This window comes from Dryobates pubescens, chromosome 16 (genome assembly GCF_014839835.1).
Source record: "Dryobates pubescens isolate bDryPub1 chromosome 16, bDryPub1.pri, whole genome shotgun sequence".
Classification (NCBI taxonomy): domain Eukaryota; kingdom Metazoa; phylum Chordata; class Aves; order Piciformes; family Picidae; genus Dryobates; species Dryobates pubescens.
In genome coordinates, this window is record NC_071627.1 from 8140931 (window position 1) to 8155764 (window position 14834).

A 14834-nucleotide genomic window follows, 5' to 3' on the forward strand; every position below is an offset into this window, starting at 1 on the left:
TGCTTCAGGACATGGTCTGGTGGTCATGGTGGCATTGGGTAGAAGGTTGGACTTGATCTCAGAGGTCTTTTTCAACCTTGATGATTCTATGATTTTATATACATCTATCAGTCATGTTTGCTTTGCATCAAGATTTAACTGATAATCACATCCTCCAAGCTTCATGGGTTTCCTGGTGAGGGTGGGGAGCCTCTTCCTTCAGCAGCAGCACAGAAATGCATTTTCACTTGTCAAATGTATTGGAAAAAAATATTCAGCAGGGAAAAAGGGAAGAACAAAATCACATTCCTTGCTTTTAGGACCAGAATGGGCAAGAGTGGATGGTGTTTCCATCACTAATGTGTTTTTCCAGCCCCTGACAGTTTGTTCCTTATGGATTCTAAACATTCCACATGTTCTACATTAAAAATGAAGAGAGCCTTAGAAGCCATTCATCCAAGTTAGTAAAGAGCCAAAAATCAGACCTAAGCATAATGAAAATGTTGAATTCCCTGAATTTATTGTAGAACACAAAGAAAAGTGCTGAAATGTTGCATCTTCCAGGCAAGAAGCTTTTTGCTGTAGTCCAGGGACTCTTTTATTTACTATTCTAGCCTTGGTCCATTATATCGGAGCAATTTAAAGTAATAATGCTTAAAAAATGACCCTTCACCTAGAAAGCAAAAATGTTCAATAAAAGGGAGATCAACCATAACTTCCAAGATCAATCTTCTAAAGATGGAAATTTCCTTTTGTGTACCATTGTATTGAAAATTGATTAACTTTTCATAAGACTGACAACTTTTTACTAGTCCTTTTGATTTAATGTCAGGGAAAAAAAACCACAAAGCCCAAACCCAGCACAAAGCACTTCAGCTGCAGCACATTCAGTAGATTTATGAATCTGACTTTAAAAACACATTAAAGTTTTAAATGAAAATAACATTCCAATTACGACCATTGTTAATTGACCTGCGTTCCCATGGCTGTAAAACCACACAGACATTTCATACAGCCAGATCTGGAGGGAAACTATTTACTGAGAGCTGCCAGGAGGCAAAGCAGCTCCAAATAGGGGGTATGGACTACCTGCTGCTACTTCTTTTGCTCAAAGCAATTTTGTTGTGGAGAATACACATGTGGGCAAAGATTCTCACTAACTCTCAGTGCTGGGTGCTGCCATGGTGTAGGACTGTGCTCTCCAGAAGAACTCTACTTGCAGTTTCTTCTTGGGGGTGAATCCCTTTATAATGAGCCTCCTAAAGATCATAGAATCATAGAATGGTTTGGGTTGGAAGGAACCTTAAAGATCATCTAGCTCCAATCCCAATGCCATGGGCAGGGATGCCTCCCACTAGACCAGGTTGCTCAAGGCCTCATCCAACCTGTCCTTCAACACCTCCAGGGAGGGGGCACCCTGGACATCCTGTTCCAGGGTCTCACCAACCTCACTGTCAATAATTCTTCCTAATATTCAGCCTACATCTACCTTAACAGAGCAGTCACAAAACCCATCCTCCTTCTGGTCTTAAAAATGACTTTTTTTTCCTGCAGCAATGCACATTACCTGCCTCAAGTTTTTCCTTGCAGACAAGGTTATAGTGCTCTAGAGACTATTCCTCTCTTAAATAAAACAAAGAACATGCACAGCAGCAGCTCATCCAGCAGCCAGAGAAAACAAGATCCCAGTGCATCACGTCTTCTACCCATGGGCAATGAAATTCTCATCTTTGGGGGAATTTTCAAGTTCCAGAGAACTTCAAATTATAACAGTCAACAGACATCAATCACAAATCTACCTAAGGAGGCAGGACAAGACTATAGTACAAGGAACTAAAAATTGCTCATTACTTAAAGAAAACCAATACCTTGAAAACTGGGTGAATAAACTGGCCATGTAAGAGCACATCTGGTTGTTGGAGCTAAGAAGAAGAATACAGAATTGACATCCTACTTGTAAATTGTGAATCCTGTCACTCTGAAAGCACCAGAGCTGCCCTGCAGACCTGTCTGGGATTTAAGATCAGTGCACCCCACGCCCCCAGCCCAGGATTACAAGTGTTCAAGGATTATCTATATTCTGTATTAACTGGAATTATTTTGTCTTTTGAGAGGCAATTGTGCTGTCAAGTCAGCAAGGCTAATGGCAAGCTTGTGTGGAGGATGTTTGGGTGAGAGGGCTCCTAGCTGAGAGCTGAATTTAGTCTGGTGCATGAAACTGAAGTGGGCTCCAGATGTACAAGCATGTTTACTGACCTTGATAACCTCAGAAGAATTAAAATAACAGTATGATTTTAATACTTATTACAGGTCATAGAATAGAATCACTTTGGTTGGAAGAAATCTTGAAAACCAAGTCCAACTATTAGCCAAACACTCCCATGTCACCACTAAACCATGGCTTTGAAACCCATCCAGTGATGAGGACTCTGTCACTGCTCTGGGCAGCCTGTTCCAGGACTTAACAACCCTGTCCAATCTTGATTGGGTCTATCCTTGCCCATTAGCAAGAAACCTGGGCTCCAAGTGTATCTGCAAACAAAGCCTGCAGTAACTTTGCAGCAGACCTTAAAGCACTGAATTCTGCTCCTTTAGAACACAGGTCACTGTTCCTTCCTAATTATAATGGCTTGCAGGCTGCCAAACCTTTATTTCCATGTGAGCTGAGTTTTAATACCCTTACAGAATAAGCTTCATGTAAAAAGGAGGAAAAAATGGGAGAGCAGAACAGACACTTAGATGTCACTATGCAAAAGGTGGCTTTGAATTCAGATAAAAGTGTTTTCTTATACCTACCATGTCTTTATAAAAAAATCATTGCATTTAGATGAAGTATTGTTGATATTCATAGCCCTGAGATCTGAGGGAATTTACTCTGACACTTTGCATTATGCAGGGAGGATCGTGCGTCATGTCAACAGCCTGAGGATAAAAATGCAGTGCAGACTGTCCTGTAGAGGAGTGAGCCTGGGGAGGAGCGAGCTGGTGTCTGTCCTCCTGCTTGCTCACAGCTTGCACTGACATGCTGGAACTGCAGCGTGCTTCATGTTCACTGAGACATGCGAGCACAGAGGAGATGCTCCTGCAGAGCAAAGGGTGAAGGGCCAGCTCTGGAAACTGGAACATGGCCCAGACAGGTACTGGCTCCCAACAGGCTCTTGGTGTTTGCTTCTAATTCTTCTCACGGATGAGATAGAAAAGATCTTCCCATATCTGGCACAATGTGTTCTCTCAGATATACAGGACCTTACAAATGCTGGCCAAAGGGTGGAGGTCATGAGGTGGCCAGTGATAGGAAAAGGGGCAATGGGTACATGTTTGGTTCACTTCACCCATCAGGTGAATACCACAGCACAGCATGCCCATAATTAGGAAAGGTTTTTTCAGGATTTTGCCTTTTCCCTGAAGTTCTGCGAATCAACATATCGGCATCTGCCTTGTGTTTTGGGAAAAATAAACCTGCTTAAAAATATCCCAACTTTGCTGTCAAGTTACTGCACACTAATGCATGGTCCAGAAGGCAGGGAGGAACTGAAGAGATTTCTCCCCAACTTACATACACCTAAAAAGTCTAGATTAATTCTCCCCCATCATCCAGATGCCCTTCCAGAGAAGAGCAACAAAGCTGGTAAAGGGTCTGGAGAACAGATCTGGTGAGGAGCAGATAAAGGAACTGGGGTGGTTCAGCCTGAAGAAAAGGAGACTGAGGGGATAACACATTGCTCTCTACAACTCCATGAAAGGAGACAGGAGTGAGGTCTCTTCTCTTTAGTATCAGGTGACAGGATGAGAGGAAATGGCCTGAAATTGTGCCAGGGAAGATTTAGTTTGGATGTTAGGAACACTTTCTTTCCTGCAAAAGTGGTCAGGAATTGGAATAGGCTGCCCAGGTAGGTGGGGGAGTCCCCATCCCTAGAAGGGTTCGAGAATCATAGAATCATAGAATTGTTAGGATTGGAAGAGACCTCAAGGGTCATCCAGTTCCAGTCCCCACTGCCATGGGCAGGAACACTTCACACTAGATCTGGTTGCTCAGAACCACATCCAGCCTGGCCTTAAAAACCTCCAGGGAAGAGGCTTCCACCACCTCCCTGGGCAACCTGTGCCAGTGTCTCACCACCCTCATGGTGAAGAATTTCTTCCTAACACCCAATCTGTGACCAGCCCTTCCCTATCATGCGAACAAGGTCCAGCATGGCACCTTTTCTTGTTGGTTCTTCTACCACTGGGAGGAGGAAGTTGTCATCTATGCATTCCAGGAACATTCTGGAATGCTGGTACCTAGCAGTATTGTCCCTGCAGCAGATGTCAGGGTGGTTGAAATCCCCCATGAGGACCAGGACTTATGAACACGAAGCCACTTCTATTTGCCTTTGGAGGGCCTCATCTGCTTGGTTCTGCTGGTCAGGTGGCCTGTAGTGGACCCCTACAGTAACATCACCTTCCCCTGTCTTCCCTTTAATCTTCACCCATATGCCCTCAACCAGCTCATCATCCTTCCCCAGGGGGAGCTCAACTGATTCCAGCTGGTCACTGATACAGAGAGCAACACCTCCTCCTCTCCTACCCTGCCTGTTCTTCCTAAAGAGCTTGTACCCATCTATTCCTACGTTCCAGTCATGGGAACCATCCCACCAAGTTTCTGTAATAGCCACTATGTCATAGCATTCCAGCAGCACAGTGGCCCTTAATTCACCCTATTTGTTGCTCAAGCTGCATGCATTTGCATAGAGGCACTTCAGCTGGGCTGGCCATGCTACCCTCTTAGGTGAATCCCCCCTTGATTCCTTTGTGGTGTCCCAGTGCTTCATCCTTGGCTTGCCTCAGGGTAACAAGTTGAGAGCGCTTGCTAGCAAGAAACATGTGGACATGGTACTTTAGGATCTGGTCTAATGGCCATGGTGGTGTTAGGTTGATGGTTGGACTTGATGATCTTAGAGGGCTTTTCCAACCAAAAGAATTCCATGATTCTATGAAATACTTCTGAAGATGACGGTTATCAGCGAGGATTAGTATTTATCTTCAGAAGCATAGATGGGGCTAGAAATCTGCCACATGTTTTGTTTGTACAGGAGCTTCAAATGCCTGGGAAACCACCATTTCCCCAGAGGTGGAGAAACTCATGTGCTGCAGTAGGTTTTCCTCCTTCACCTGCTGCCAGCTGGACAGTTACAAACGACTGTTCTCACCAGAGTGCTGCTGTGTTACATTCAACTTACACTTCAGATGAAAAATGCAATCCACTTCATAATTCCATTTTCATTGAACAATAAACCCACCTGAGCCAGTTCAGAGCTGCTGAGATGCCCATCACTGTTTAGATCCAAGTGCTTAAACAGATCTTCAACTAAGAAGCGCTTCTGGGATACCCTGTCCTCGGCCAGGCTGCTCGGTGGGCTCCGCCGATGAGCCTGCAGGTCCAGGAGGATGCTTTTGAGCCGACTGTAGTCTGCCATTGTACAAGTGTCACCTAAAAGATAAGAGCATTACTGCACCGTGTACATCTGCCTTGTTTTTTGGTTTTGTTTATTTGTTTGTTTGTTTTTTTTAAGCATTGAGCTCCTAGAGGGAAAAATAAGGCACAGCCAGAGACAGGTTGTCTGCATATACAACACCGCTCGGCCCTGTGCTTGAGGAGCTTCTTAGTTGTTACCTTTTGTAATAGCTGGCAGATTTTCTAAATCCTGCTGTCAAGGATGCCCTTCAGCATGTTACCTCCCAGATTATACAGCTTCAGTTACAGACTTCCACACTCAGCTCTATAATCCCCACCCACATTAAACTGCCTCCACGTTTTCCCAAAGATAAAATGAATTAATCTATAGAAAATACAGCTGGGGAAGCTGATGTTCTGAAAGTGCCACAGCCATAAATAAATGGCACCCCTCACTGTTACCCTGGGCCAAACATGGGGCTGATCTTAAGGAACCTTTAAAGGCAGCCCAAGGTGGTAGGATGGTTAGACGGAGGACATGGAGGAGCCCCTGCCTGTTGCTGGTGCCTTGCACGCTTCACCCTGCTGCAGACTGACATCCATGCTTTCCTCAGTCCCTGATGAGGGAAAAAGCTTCTCAGCCCAGAAAAGCCCGCAAACCACTCACTCTGAAGTGTCACCAGATTGGCTGGAGGAATCAGATCAAACCTTCATGATCCTGAAACCCCCTGCTTTGCTCACAGCAGCCACCTTTTCTGTGGTTCTCCTCCAGGGAAAGCCTTGATGTGATTTAAGCACCTTCTCTAGGATGCTTAAATCCCAGAAGAAAAAACCTTTCCACGTGCCCAAGGTAGATATAAGATGTTATGGCCCTTTTCTGCTCCACTGCTATCTGGCAGAGCTTGGCAGAATGAAGGATGGCACAAATCCATTTGTTTTAATGCAAACCTGGTGCCTTGTGGGAACCCAGCCGACTCTGCCCTGAAGCAGACCCTGGAGTACCCTCATGATGGCCATCAACATCATCTACACATTTATCTACCCCTGCCAGATGCCCCTTTCTCTGTATTGTATTTCCTCTATAAGGTAGATGCCCTTAATCTCTATAATGTGGTTTAAAAACTCCTTCTGAAGTCCCATCACTAATCCTGTTGGACTAAATATAAGGGAACCTGGTCTGAACCCAGTTTAATGGACACCACCACCCTGGGCAGCCTGTTCCAATACCTGACCCCCCATGCAGTAGATCAGCTCCTCAAAGATTCCAAGCACTACTGCTCTAAAAAATATCAGAGGACTCTGGCATCCTGACAACTAGTGTTCCTGCCCTTTTCTTGCTGAACTGCACCACTTTTGGTCTTCTGGTCCCACTCCAACTGGAGCCCAATTAAAACACCAGGTGCAAGGCACTGCTCTGACAGCAAACCCATCTACTGTCAAGATTTGTTTTCACCCTTTCTATTTTGTGCTCACAATTTCAAAAGCACTATGACTTGGGAAGGCGAGAGAGGACGCAGAGGTTGGGCATGACTTCACCAGGCAGGGCAGTGCCCTATTGCTCCACAAGCCATAACTGCAACACAAATTTTATTTTCCATCCTGAACTCAGAGCCTTCCAGTTTGCAGAGTTTCTCACAGCTCAGGGGTATTAAGCAGCTGTTAAATTTTTCTTTCTCTCTAAACAACCTCCTAAAGAGCTCTTGTTCCCACATGGGATCCATTTTTTTTTTATGGAAAAAATAAGGGTACTCAGCTACTCTCAGGCTTGCTTATTATTTCTGATTTTTCTCCCCCCAACCATCTCATTTGATGGCTATTGTGAAGGCAACATGAAGAAATTCCTTTCCCCAATCATGTGCTTATTTAAGAGAAAAATTGATTGCGGTATCCTGTGTAATCAAGTCATTTTGTAATCCTGTTGTAAATACCATTTCAGCTACTGCAACAATAGTTACTCCTGAGCTGGAGTTTTCTCTTCAGTCAAATCTAAATCCCAGGAAAATGCATCTAAGGCTAATGAAGACAGGGAAATTTATTTGACTTCCACCTCTGTTTCTGCTTTGTGGCTTCCATTCATGAGCACAAGCCACACAGGATCCTGGTCCTCTGGAGACCAGGTCTGTGTGCATCACAGCCACCAGATCCGCTCACCCTCACAGCACCCTTTAGCCCTTTTGACTTTTCACTTCTTACTCCCACCAACCTTTACCAAAGCAGCTCTTTCTTTACTCTGCAGACCTTGTCTTTTCTGCAGTTGGGTGGGGTTTTTTCCAGCTATTCCCCAACTGCTGCCTGGGCAGTGCTGTCCCAGCCTTCCTCCCTTGCTGGCCCCATTTGTACCGATTTAACTCTGTACAGAACTGGGACATTCTGTCATTGAGTGGCAGATTTTGACTATCTGTCATAGAATCATAGAAGCTTTTCAGTTGGAAAAGACCTTTAAGATAATTAAGTCCAGCTCTCCCAAGGATGGTGCTAAACCATGTCCTTCAGCACCACATCTCTGCCTATTCTGAACACCTCCAGGGATGGGGATTTAACCACCTCCTTGGGCAGCTTGTTCCAGTGTTTGAGAACCATACTTGGGAGAAGAGACTAGCCCCCATCTGTCTCCAACCTCCTCTCAGGGAGTAGTAGAGAGCAATGAGATCTTTCCTCAGCCTCCCTCTTCTCAAGATTAAAGAAACCCAGTTCCCTCAGCTGCTCCCCATCAGACCTCTTCTCCAGACTCTTTACCAGTTTTGTTGGCCTTCTCTGGACATGTTCCAGCACCTCAATGTCCATCTTGGAGTGAAGGGCCTAAAACTGAGCCCAGTACTCAAGGTGTGGCCTCACCAGTGAGAGTACAGGGGAAATCTCAGCTGAATTTTGTGGTGGCAGATATTGTGCAGGAAGATTAAAATAAGAAAAATCCAACTATTATTTTGCAAACCTTTTTAAGCCCTACAATGGAGCAGTTTTAACCTCATCAAATTCTGGCAGAGTAAGTAAATTATCACTTGTTGTAAATGCTTCTCTTTAATCTGTTGTTGGACCAATTCAAGAGTCTTCTGTATGAAGTTGTTTAGTCTATTTTTACATTAGAAGTACTTTGCCCCTCTTTGTGCATGTTTTCCTCTTTAGAAGTTAACATTTTATAATTACAGTAATGACCTTTAGGGTGTACCTTATGATCCACTAATGAGATGCCTGAGAGCTCTCCTAATGATATCTGAACCACCACCACAGCACATCGTTATTAGACCATTACACATCCTTAACAATAATAAATACTCCTGCTTGCTGTAATCATATTGTCCTTTAGTGCTTAGCAAGAGGACTGAGGAGACTTTGCTGTTCCAGTGCAAGGTGGGGAAGAAATCAGCAGCTGCTTTGCAGCAGGTTACTCTGCAAATGTGTTTGATTGTGAGCATGTGGAAGGACACACAGCCTGGGGAGAATGACGGTGTTTTCTTCCTGCAGTTGTATTGAAAATGTCATGAGAACTCATTTCCAGCACAGAATCATAGAATTGTTTTGGTTGGAAAAGACCTCTAAGATTGAGTCCAACTGTCAACCCGTCTCCACCGTGGCCATTAACCCAAAATGCCATGTCTACATGTATCCTGAATATCTCCAGGGACAGTGACTCCACCACCACTCTGGGCAGCCTGTCCCAATCCCTGACCCCTCTTGCAGGAAAGAAATTGTTCCTAACATCCAATGTTCATCTGAAAATATTTTATAAACAGTCATTTCTTTTGTTCAGTTACAGTTTTTACAGATGCTTTATCAGTTAAAGATCACACTCTCTCCTGAGCTTGATGTACAACCTGATGTAAAAAATACTACACTACTAAGTTTTTAAGCTTCATATAGTTTAAGCATAGATAAATACCTGTTAAAAATGTATTTCAGAGGCTTAACAGTGCTTAGTCTGTAGGTAAAACCTACCTAGAAACTTGGGTCATTTGACTGTGAATGCCTCCTCCCTGGAGATATTTGAGGCCACCCTGGTCTAGTGGGAGGCATCACTGCCATTGGCAGACTGGATGGAACTAGATGATCTTTAAGGTCCCTTCCAACCCAAACCATTCCATTATTGTGATTGTCTAAATCTCCCCTGGCAAAACTTGAGGCCATGCATGTGCATGTGCCCTCTGCTCTTCCTTTCTGCAGAAGGAGGCATAGAGTTCCCACACTTTCTGAGCTGAGCTGTCACTGATATATAGCTTGAGGCAATGGCTAGCTGAGAATTGCTTAAAAACTGACTGTGGTAGAGGATGAAGCTATCCCAGGGCAGATCCTGAAGTCTCATGATAGAAGTGTCTCCAAGCAGGCAGCAGGGAAAACTCTTTTACACAAACACCCAAGAAGAAAATGTCATGTTCTTGAGTCCACCCATCCCCAAGGATGACACACAGTAGCCTTTATCATTCAGACTGCTGGTCCCTCTTGCCATGTGCACTTCATGGTACAATCAAGCAACCAGGCCATAAGCAGCAAAGTACCTTTTACCAGGAAGTCAGATTCCCAGGATCCCTTGTGTGGAGTGATGGGGAAGTGCAGTGCATTGTTTGGAAAGGTGTTCCAGAGCACCAAAGCAACAGTGAAATTTACATAAGTGCCAGAAGACTTTAAAGCTTATTAAAGCTTCCAAATAATACATTTGCTATCTAAAGGTATCCAATCAACCATTTAAAAGTGAGCATTGGTTACTTCCTGAAGGAATCAAAAAAAATTTTGCTTTCTCCAATAGGAATAAAGTAGAGGATTACAAAATGTCAAACAGCAGATTGTGCAGCACCATCAACTGAAGCAGGCAGAAGGAGCAAATGCACCGTTTACCTGACAAAAGCCTGTTTGGTTTTGTTAATTTAAATTACAGGATGGTTGAGTTAAAGTTGTGAAGAGATTTTCCACTCAGAAATGAGCACTGTGAGGTGGCTGCTCTGAGAAGGTAGCCAGGGCTTTCTGGTCACTTGGACCTGTGGACCAAGATTTTTCCTTATGGAAATACTGAAGAGTGAGCTAAGCTAATCATTGCCGTACGAAAAATAACTCTTCCAGTTCAGGCATTGCAACAGGCTGCCCAGGGTGGAGTCACTGTCCCTGAAGGTGTTCAAGAACCATGTGGATGTGGCACTTTGGGACATGGTTTAATGGCCATGGTTTAATGGCCATGGTGGTCTTAGGTTGATGGCTGGAGTTGGGGATCTTAGAGATCTTTTCTAATGGAAACAATTCTATGATTCTACAACAATTGGATGCTGCATAGATGAGGGATAGCAACACCAGAGCATCAGGCCTCTGGGATGGACAATTTGATCCCAGACAGCATAGAATCGTAGAATGGTAGGGATTGGAAGGGACTGATGGAGATGGTCTAGTCCAACCTCTCTGCTAACACAGGTACATCTAGATCAGGTTGAGTGGATCACATGAATGGAGATGTCAGTCCTACACAGCAGGCCTCCCTTTAATTACCTGGAATGAAACAGAAGTCTAAGTCCAGATTTGTGCAGAACATGCCTGTTTGGGGAGCTCTGCCCAACTTGTACTATCCAGCAGCAGGACTTCTCATGAATATTTTCCCTTTTTCTATTGTTGTTTCTTTGTTTTAATTTTCACAGTGGAAGGTGTAATATGACATACCCTTTGTGGGCCAGACTGAGCGTGGCAGAGCCAGGCTTTCATGGGAGGGAAATATCTTGTATTCAAGAAGCAAACACCTGCCTCCAAATCCCATGACAAGCTTTCTGAGGTACTTTGTTTCATGTTGCCTGAGCTCTTTGCCTGCTCTCCAACCTCTTCAGGGAGCAAACAAAAGGAAAGCAGGAAAAGGAGCCTCTCAGAACTCCCAGTTGTGTCTAGACTTGTGTAAGGGTGGAAGTCATGAGGATGGAGCTGGGCTCTTTTCAGTTGGATACAAATTAGAACACAGGAGGTTTCACTTGAACTCAGGGGAAAAAAATCTTTGATGTGAGGGTGCTGGAGCCCTGGAGCAGGCTGCCCAGAGAGGTTGTGGAGAGATTCCAAACACACATGGACATTGTGATCCTGGGCAAGCTGCTCTGGGTGGCCCTGCTTCAGCAGGGGAGTTGGACTAGATGACCCCCAGAGGTCCCTTCAAACCCTTACCATTGTATGATTCTGAGCTAATCAAAACACCTTGCCATGCATTCCTTCTGAAGTGCTACAGAGCAATCCACCCTCAATATCTCAGGGAATTTGCTATTTCAGTCCTGCTGTCACCTTTCTGCATTCCATGTTCCCCAAGGCAGCTGGCAGCCACGCACAATTTGATCCTCTAAGCCCATGCTCTTCAGAAGATGTGCGAGCAACACAGCCGCTTAATTATCCACACAAGTGCTGACTGCTCTGCTCCTGTGTCAAACATCCTGGCTTCCAGTTTGTGCTCATCGTCCCTTGTCCTGTTGCTGAAAAGAGTCTGGCCCCATCCTCCTGCCTCCCTCCCTTCAGTTCATGCTGAGCGTTGAGAAGAGCCCCTGTCAGGATGCTCTTCTCCAGGCTAAACAGACCCAGGGCTCTCAGCCTTTCTTCCTCACAGAGATGCTCCAGGCTCCTCAGCATCTTTCTAGCCTTGACTGGACTCATTCCAGTAGTTCTGTCTCTGTTGAACTGGGGAGCCCAGAACTGACCCAGTACTCCAGAAGTGGCCTCACTATAGGGCAGAGTAAAGGGGGAAGAGAACCTTCCTCAACCTGCTGGCACCTCAGAAGATCATTTGCCTTCTTGGGCACAAGAGCACATTTCCGGCTCCTGGTGAACTCACCAGCACTCCCAGCTCCTTCTCTGCAGAGCTGTTTTCCAGCAGCTCAAGACCTCACCTGTACTGGTGCAGAGGGTAACTTACCAGGTGCAGGATCCTATACTTGCCCTTGTTGAACTTCATGAGTTTCACCTCTGCCCACCTCTCTAGCCTAAGTGTCTCTGAGTGGCAGCACAGCCTAATGGGGTATCAACCACTCCTCCAAATTTGGTATCATCAGTAAACTGGCTGAGTCCACTGTCCCTCCATCCAGATTATTGCTGAAGATACCGAACAAAACCAGACCCAGCACTGACCCCTTGGGGAACACCACAAGCTCCAGGCTTCCTTCTTTCTCTTAACCTTTACAAAAGCCTCACAATCTTCCCAGGCTAGTCCAATAGAATGTTTTTCAAGAATCCAATCAATTAATTATGCTAGGAATTTGTTTGGGGCTGGGATCTGAAGTAATTAGACATTCTTAAGCTGGTTTCGTTGTCACTGTTAACGACAGCTGCGTACGGCGCCTTCTCTTCTCCCGCTCCCCACTCTGCAGCTTAGGCTGCAGCATCGCTCATTTAGCTTAATGGGTTTTGCTAAGGAAAACAATACAGTCTGAAGGCAAAATATGATTTGGAGAGAGTATGCAAGAGGCACAGGGAGCTGCGTGTGTGAGATCATGTCTTGTGTGGAGCGATGGATTTGCAGCAGCGCAGGCTGTGCTGTGAATAAATGAATCATTGGACACAGGCAGCTGTCTGTTTGGGAATCATACATAATTCACCTGTCACTGCTGCTGCTGTAGGTGGTGTGCACACCAAAGCCTTTGAATGAGGAATATAAGGGTTGCTTGTGAGTGGTTTGCCCCTGCCTGCCTGGTGTTCCTTCTTCAGCTGCTTTGATGTTCACTGCATTGTTTCTTCTCTCTGGTTTGACAAATATTTTTAATTTTTTAACATGAAAATAACAGCACTCAGCAGGCAGTGAGCAATAAAGCAGTGGTAGGAACAGCCTTGTTTGCTTGTGGTATGGGGCTGTTTAGTCTGCAGAAGAGAAGCTGGAGAGGAGATCTTCTCGATGTTATGAATAGCTAAAGGGTGGGGGGCAAAAGGATAGGGACAGACTCTTTTCAGCAGTGTCCAGCAACAGGGAAAGGGGCAATGGGCACAAGTTAGAACCCAGGAGGTTCCATGTGAATAGGAGGAGAAACTTTTTTGGTGTGAGGGTGCTGGAGCCCTGGAGCAGGCTGCCCAGAGAGGTTGCAGAGTCTCCTTCTCTGGAGAGATTCCAAACCCAACTGGACATTGTGCTCCTGGGCAAGCAGCTGTGGATGCCCTGCTTTAGAAGGGGCAGTGGACTAGATGATCTCCAGAGGTCCCTTCTAACCCCCAGCATACTGGGATTCTGTGTGGTTCTGTGGTGTGACATACAGAACCTTCCCAGCCCATACACTGCTGTTAGTTATGTCTTTTTTATGCTAAATAATGTGTGGGAATGCTGGCTGAGTGCATCTTTGTGAGACATGTTCTGGTGGGCTAAGAGCAGTAAGATCCCTGTCTTGGGAATGGGTTCAAGGTCTCTGTGGGTGATGGAGAATCAGTTCATAGTACCACAAAGTGTCTGAGCCAGCTCAGGTGGTGGGCACTGAATTATGGTAGAGCCATTGGCTGCCAGCTAGAAGCCAAAGGTTCTTGCAGACATGGCTGGGGTTGTTTTGTTGCTCACTGTGGGATGATAAAATTCCCCAAAATGAGAAAAAAAACCACCCTGTCATTTAGAACAAAAACTGCCTTAGTGAGAGCTGCTCTATCCCACAGCTCATCAGAGAGGACAGGAAATATGAGCAGAGCCTAACCTCAGTGCAAATCTGGGAAGATCATAGAATCACAGAATGGTTTGGATTGGAAGGGACCTTAAAGATAACGTAGTTACAATCCCCCTGCCATGGGCAGGGACACCTTCCACTAGACCAGATTGCTCAAGGCCTTGATCAATGTGGCCTTGAACACCTCCATGAAGGAGCCATCCACAGCCACTCCAGGCAACCTGTTCCAGTGTCTCACTACCCTCACTGGAAAGAATTTCATCCTAACATCCAGTCTAAACCTCCCCTCTTCCAGTTTAAAGCCATCCCCCCTCATCCAATCACTACAAGCCCTTGTAAACAGTCCCCTCCCCAAGATGACATGTGGGATATAAGATTTAGGGTTTGATGTATCAGATAAATGCAAAACAAAATTCAGTAGATGGAAATTGAAGCTAAACAAATTAAAAATAAAATATGTTTGCCCACTGAGACTAAGTAATCATGTGAAAAATTACTCTTCTGTGCTTAAATCAGAGCTGGATGCCTTCCTAGGAGGTGTGCTGTAGAGCAAACAAATTATGGAGCTGCTGCAGGGAAAATCTCATTGAATTCCGAGGAGGTCAGAGCATGCACATGATCCCTCCTGGCTCTAAAAAATCCATAAATCCGTGGCACATTGCCTGGGAGGTGATAGGCACTTGATAAATTACATTGATCATGTGCTTTCCCACCTCAAGCTTCCTCCTGCCTCCCTCCCCTGGGACTCCTCTTACCATCTCCTGCCTGTACATCTGCCTGCTCCTTCACAGGAAGGAAACAAAACTAGAGCTTGGTTTTGGACTTGGTAAACCAAGGCAAAATTC

At 45.2% G+C, this 14834-nt stretch overlaps 1 protein-coding gene across 2 annotated transcripts in view; it reads right to left on the minus strand.

The window, feature by feature from the left end:
- The window catches only part of LOC104297025 (follistatin-related protein 4), a 278489-nt gene that overhangs the window by 123005 nt on the left and 140650 nt on the right, over positions 1-14834 (minus strand). For both annotated transcript variants that reach the window (XM_054168334.1, XM_054168333.1), the window contains exon 5: positions 5259-5449. In XM_054168334.1, the coding sequence (XP_054024309.1) occupies positions 5259-5449 (191 nt within the window). The remainder of the gene's footprint in view (positions 1-5258; positions 5450-14834) is intronic.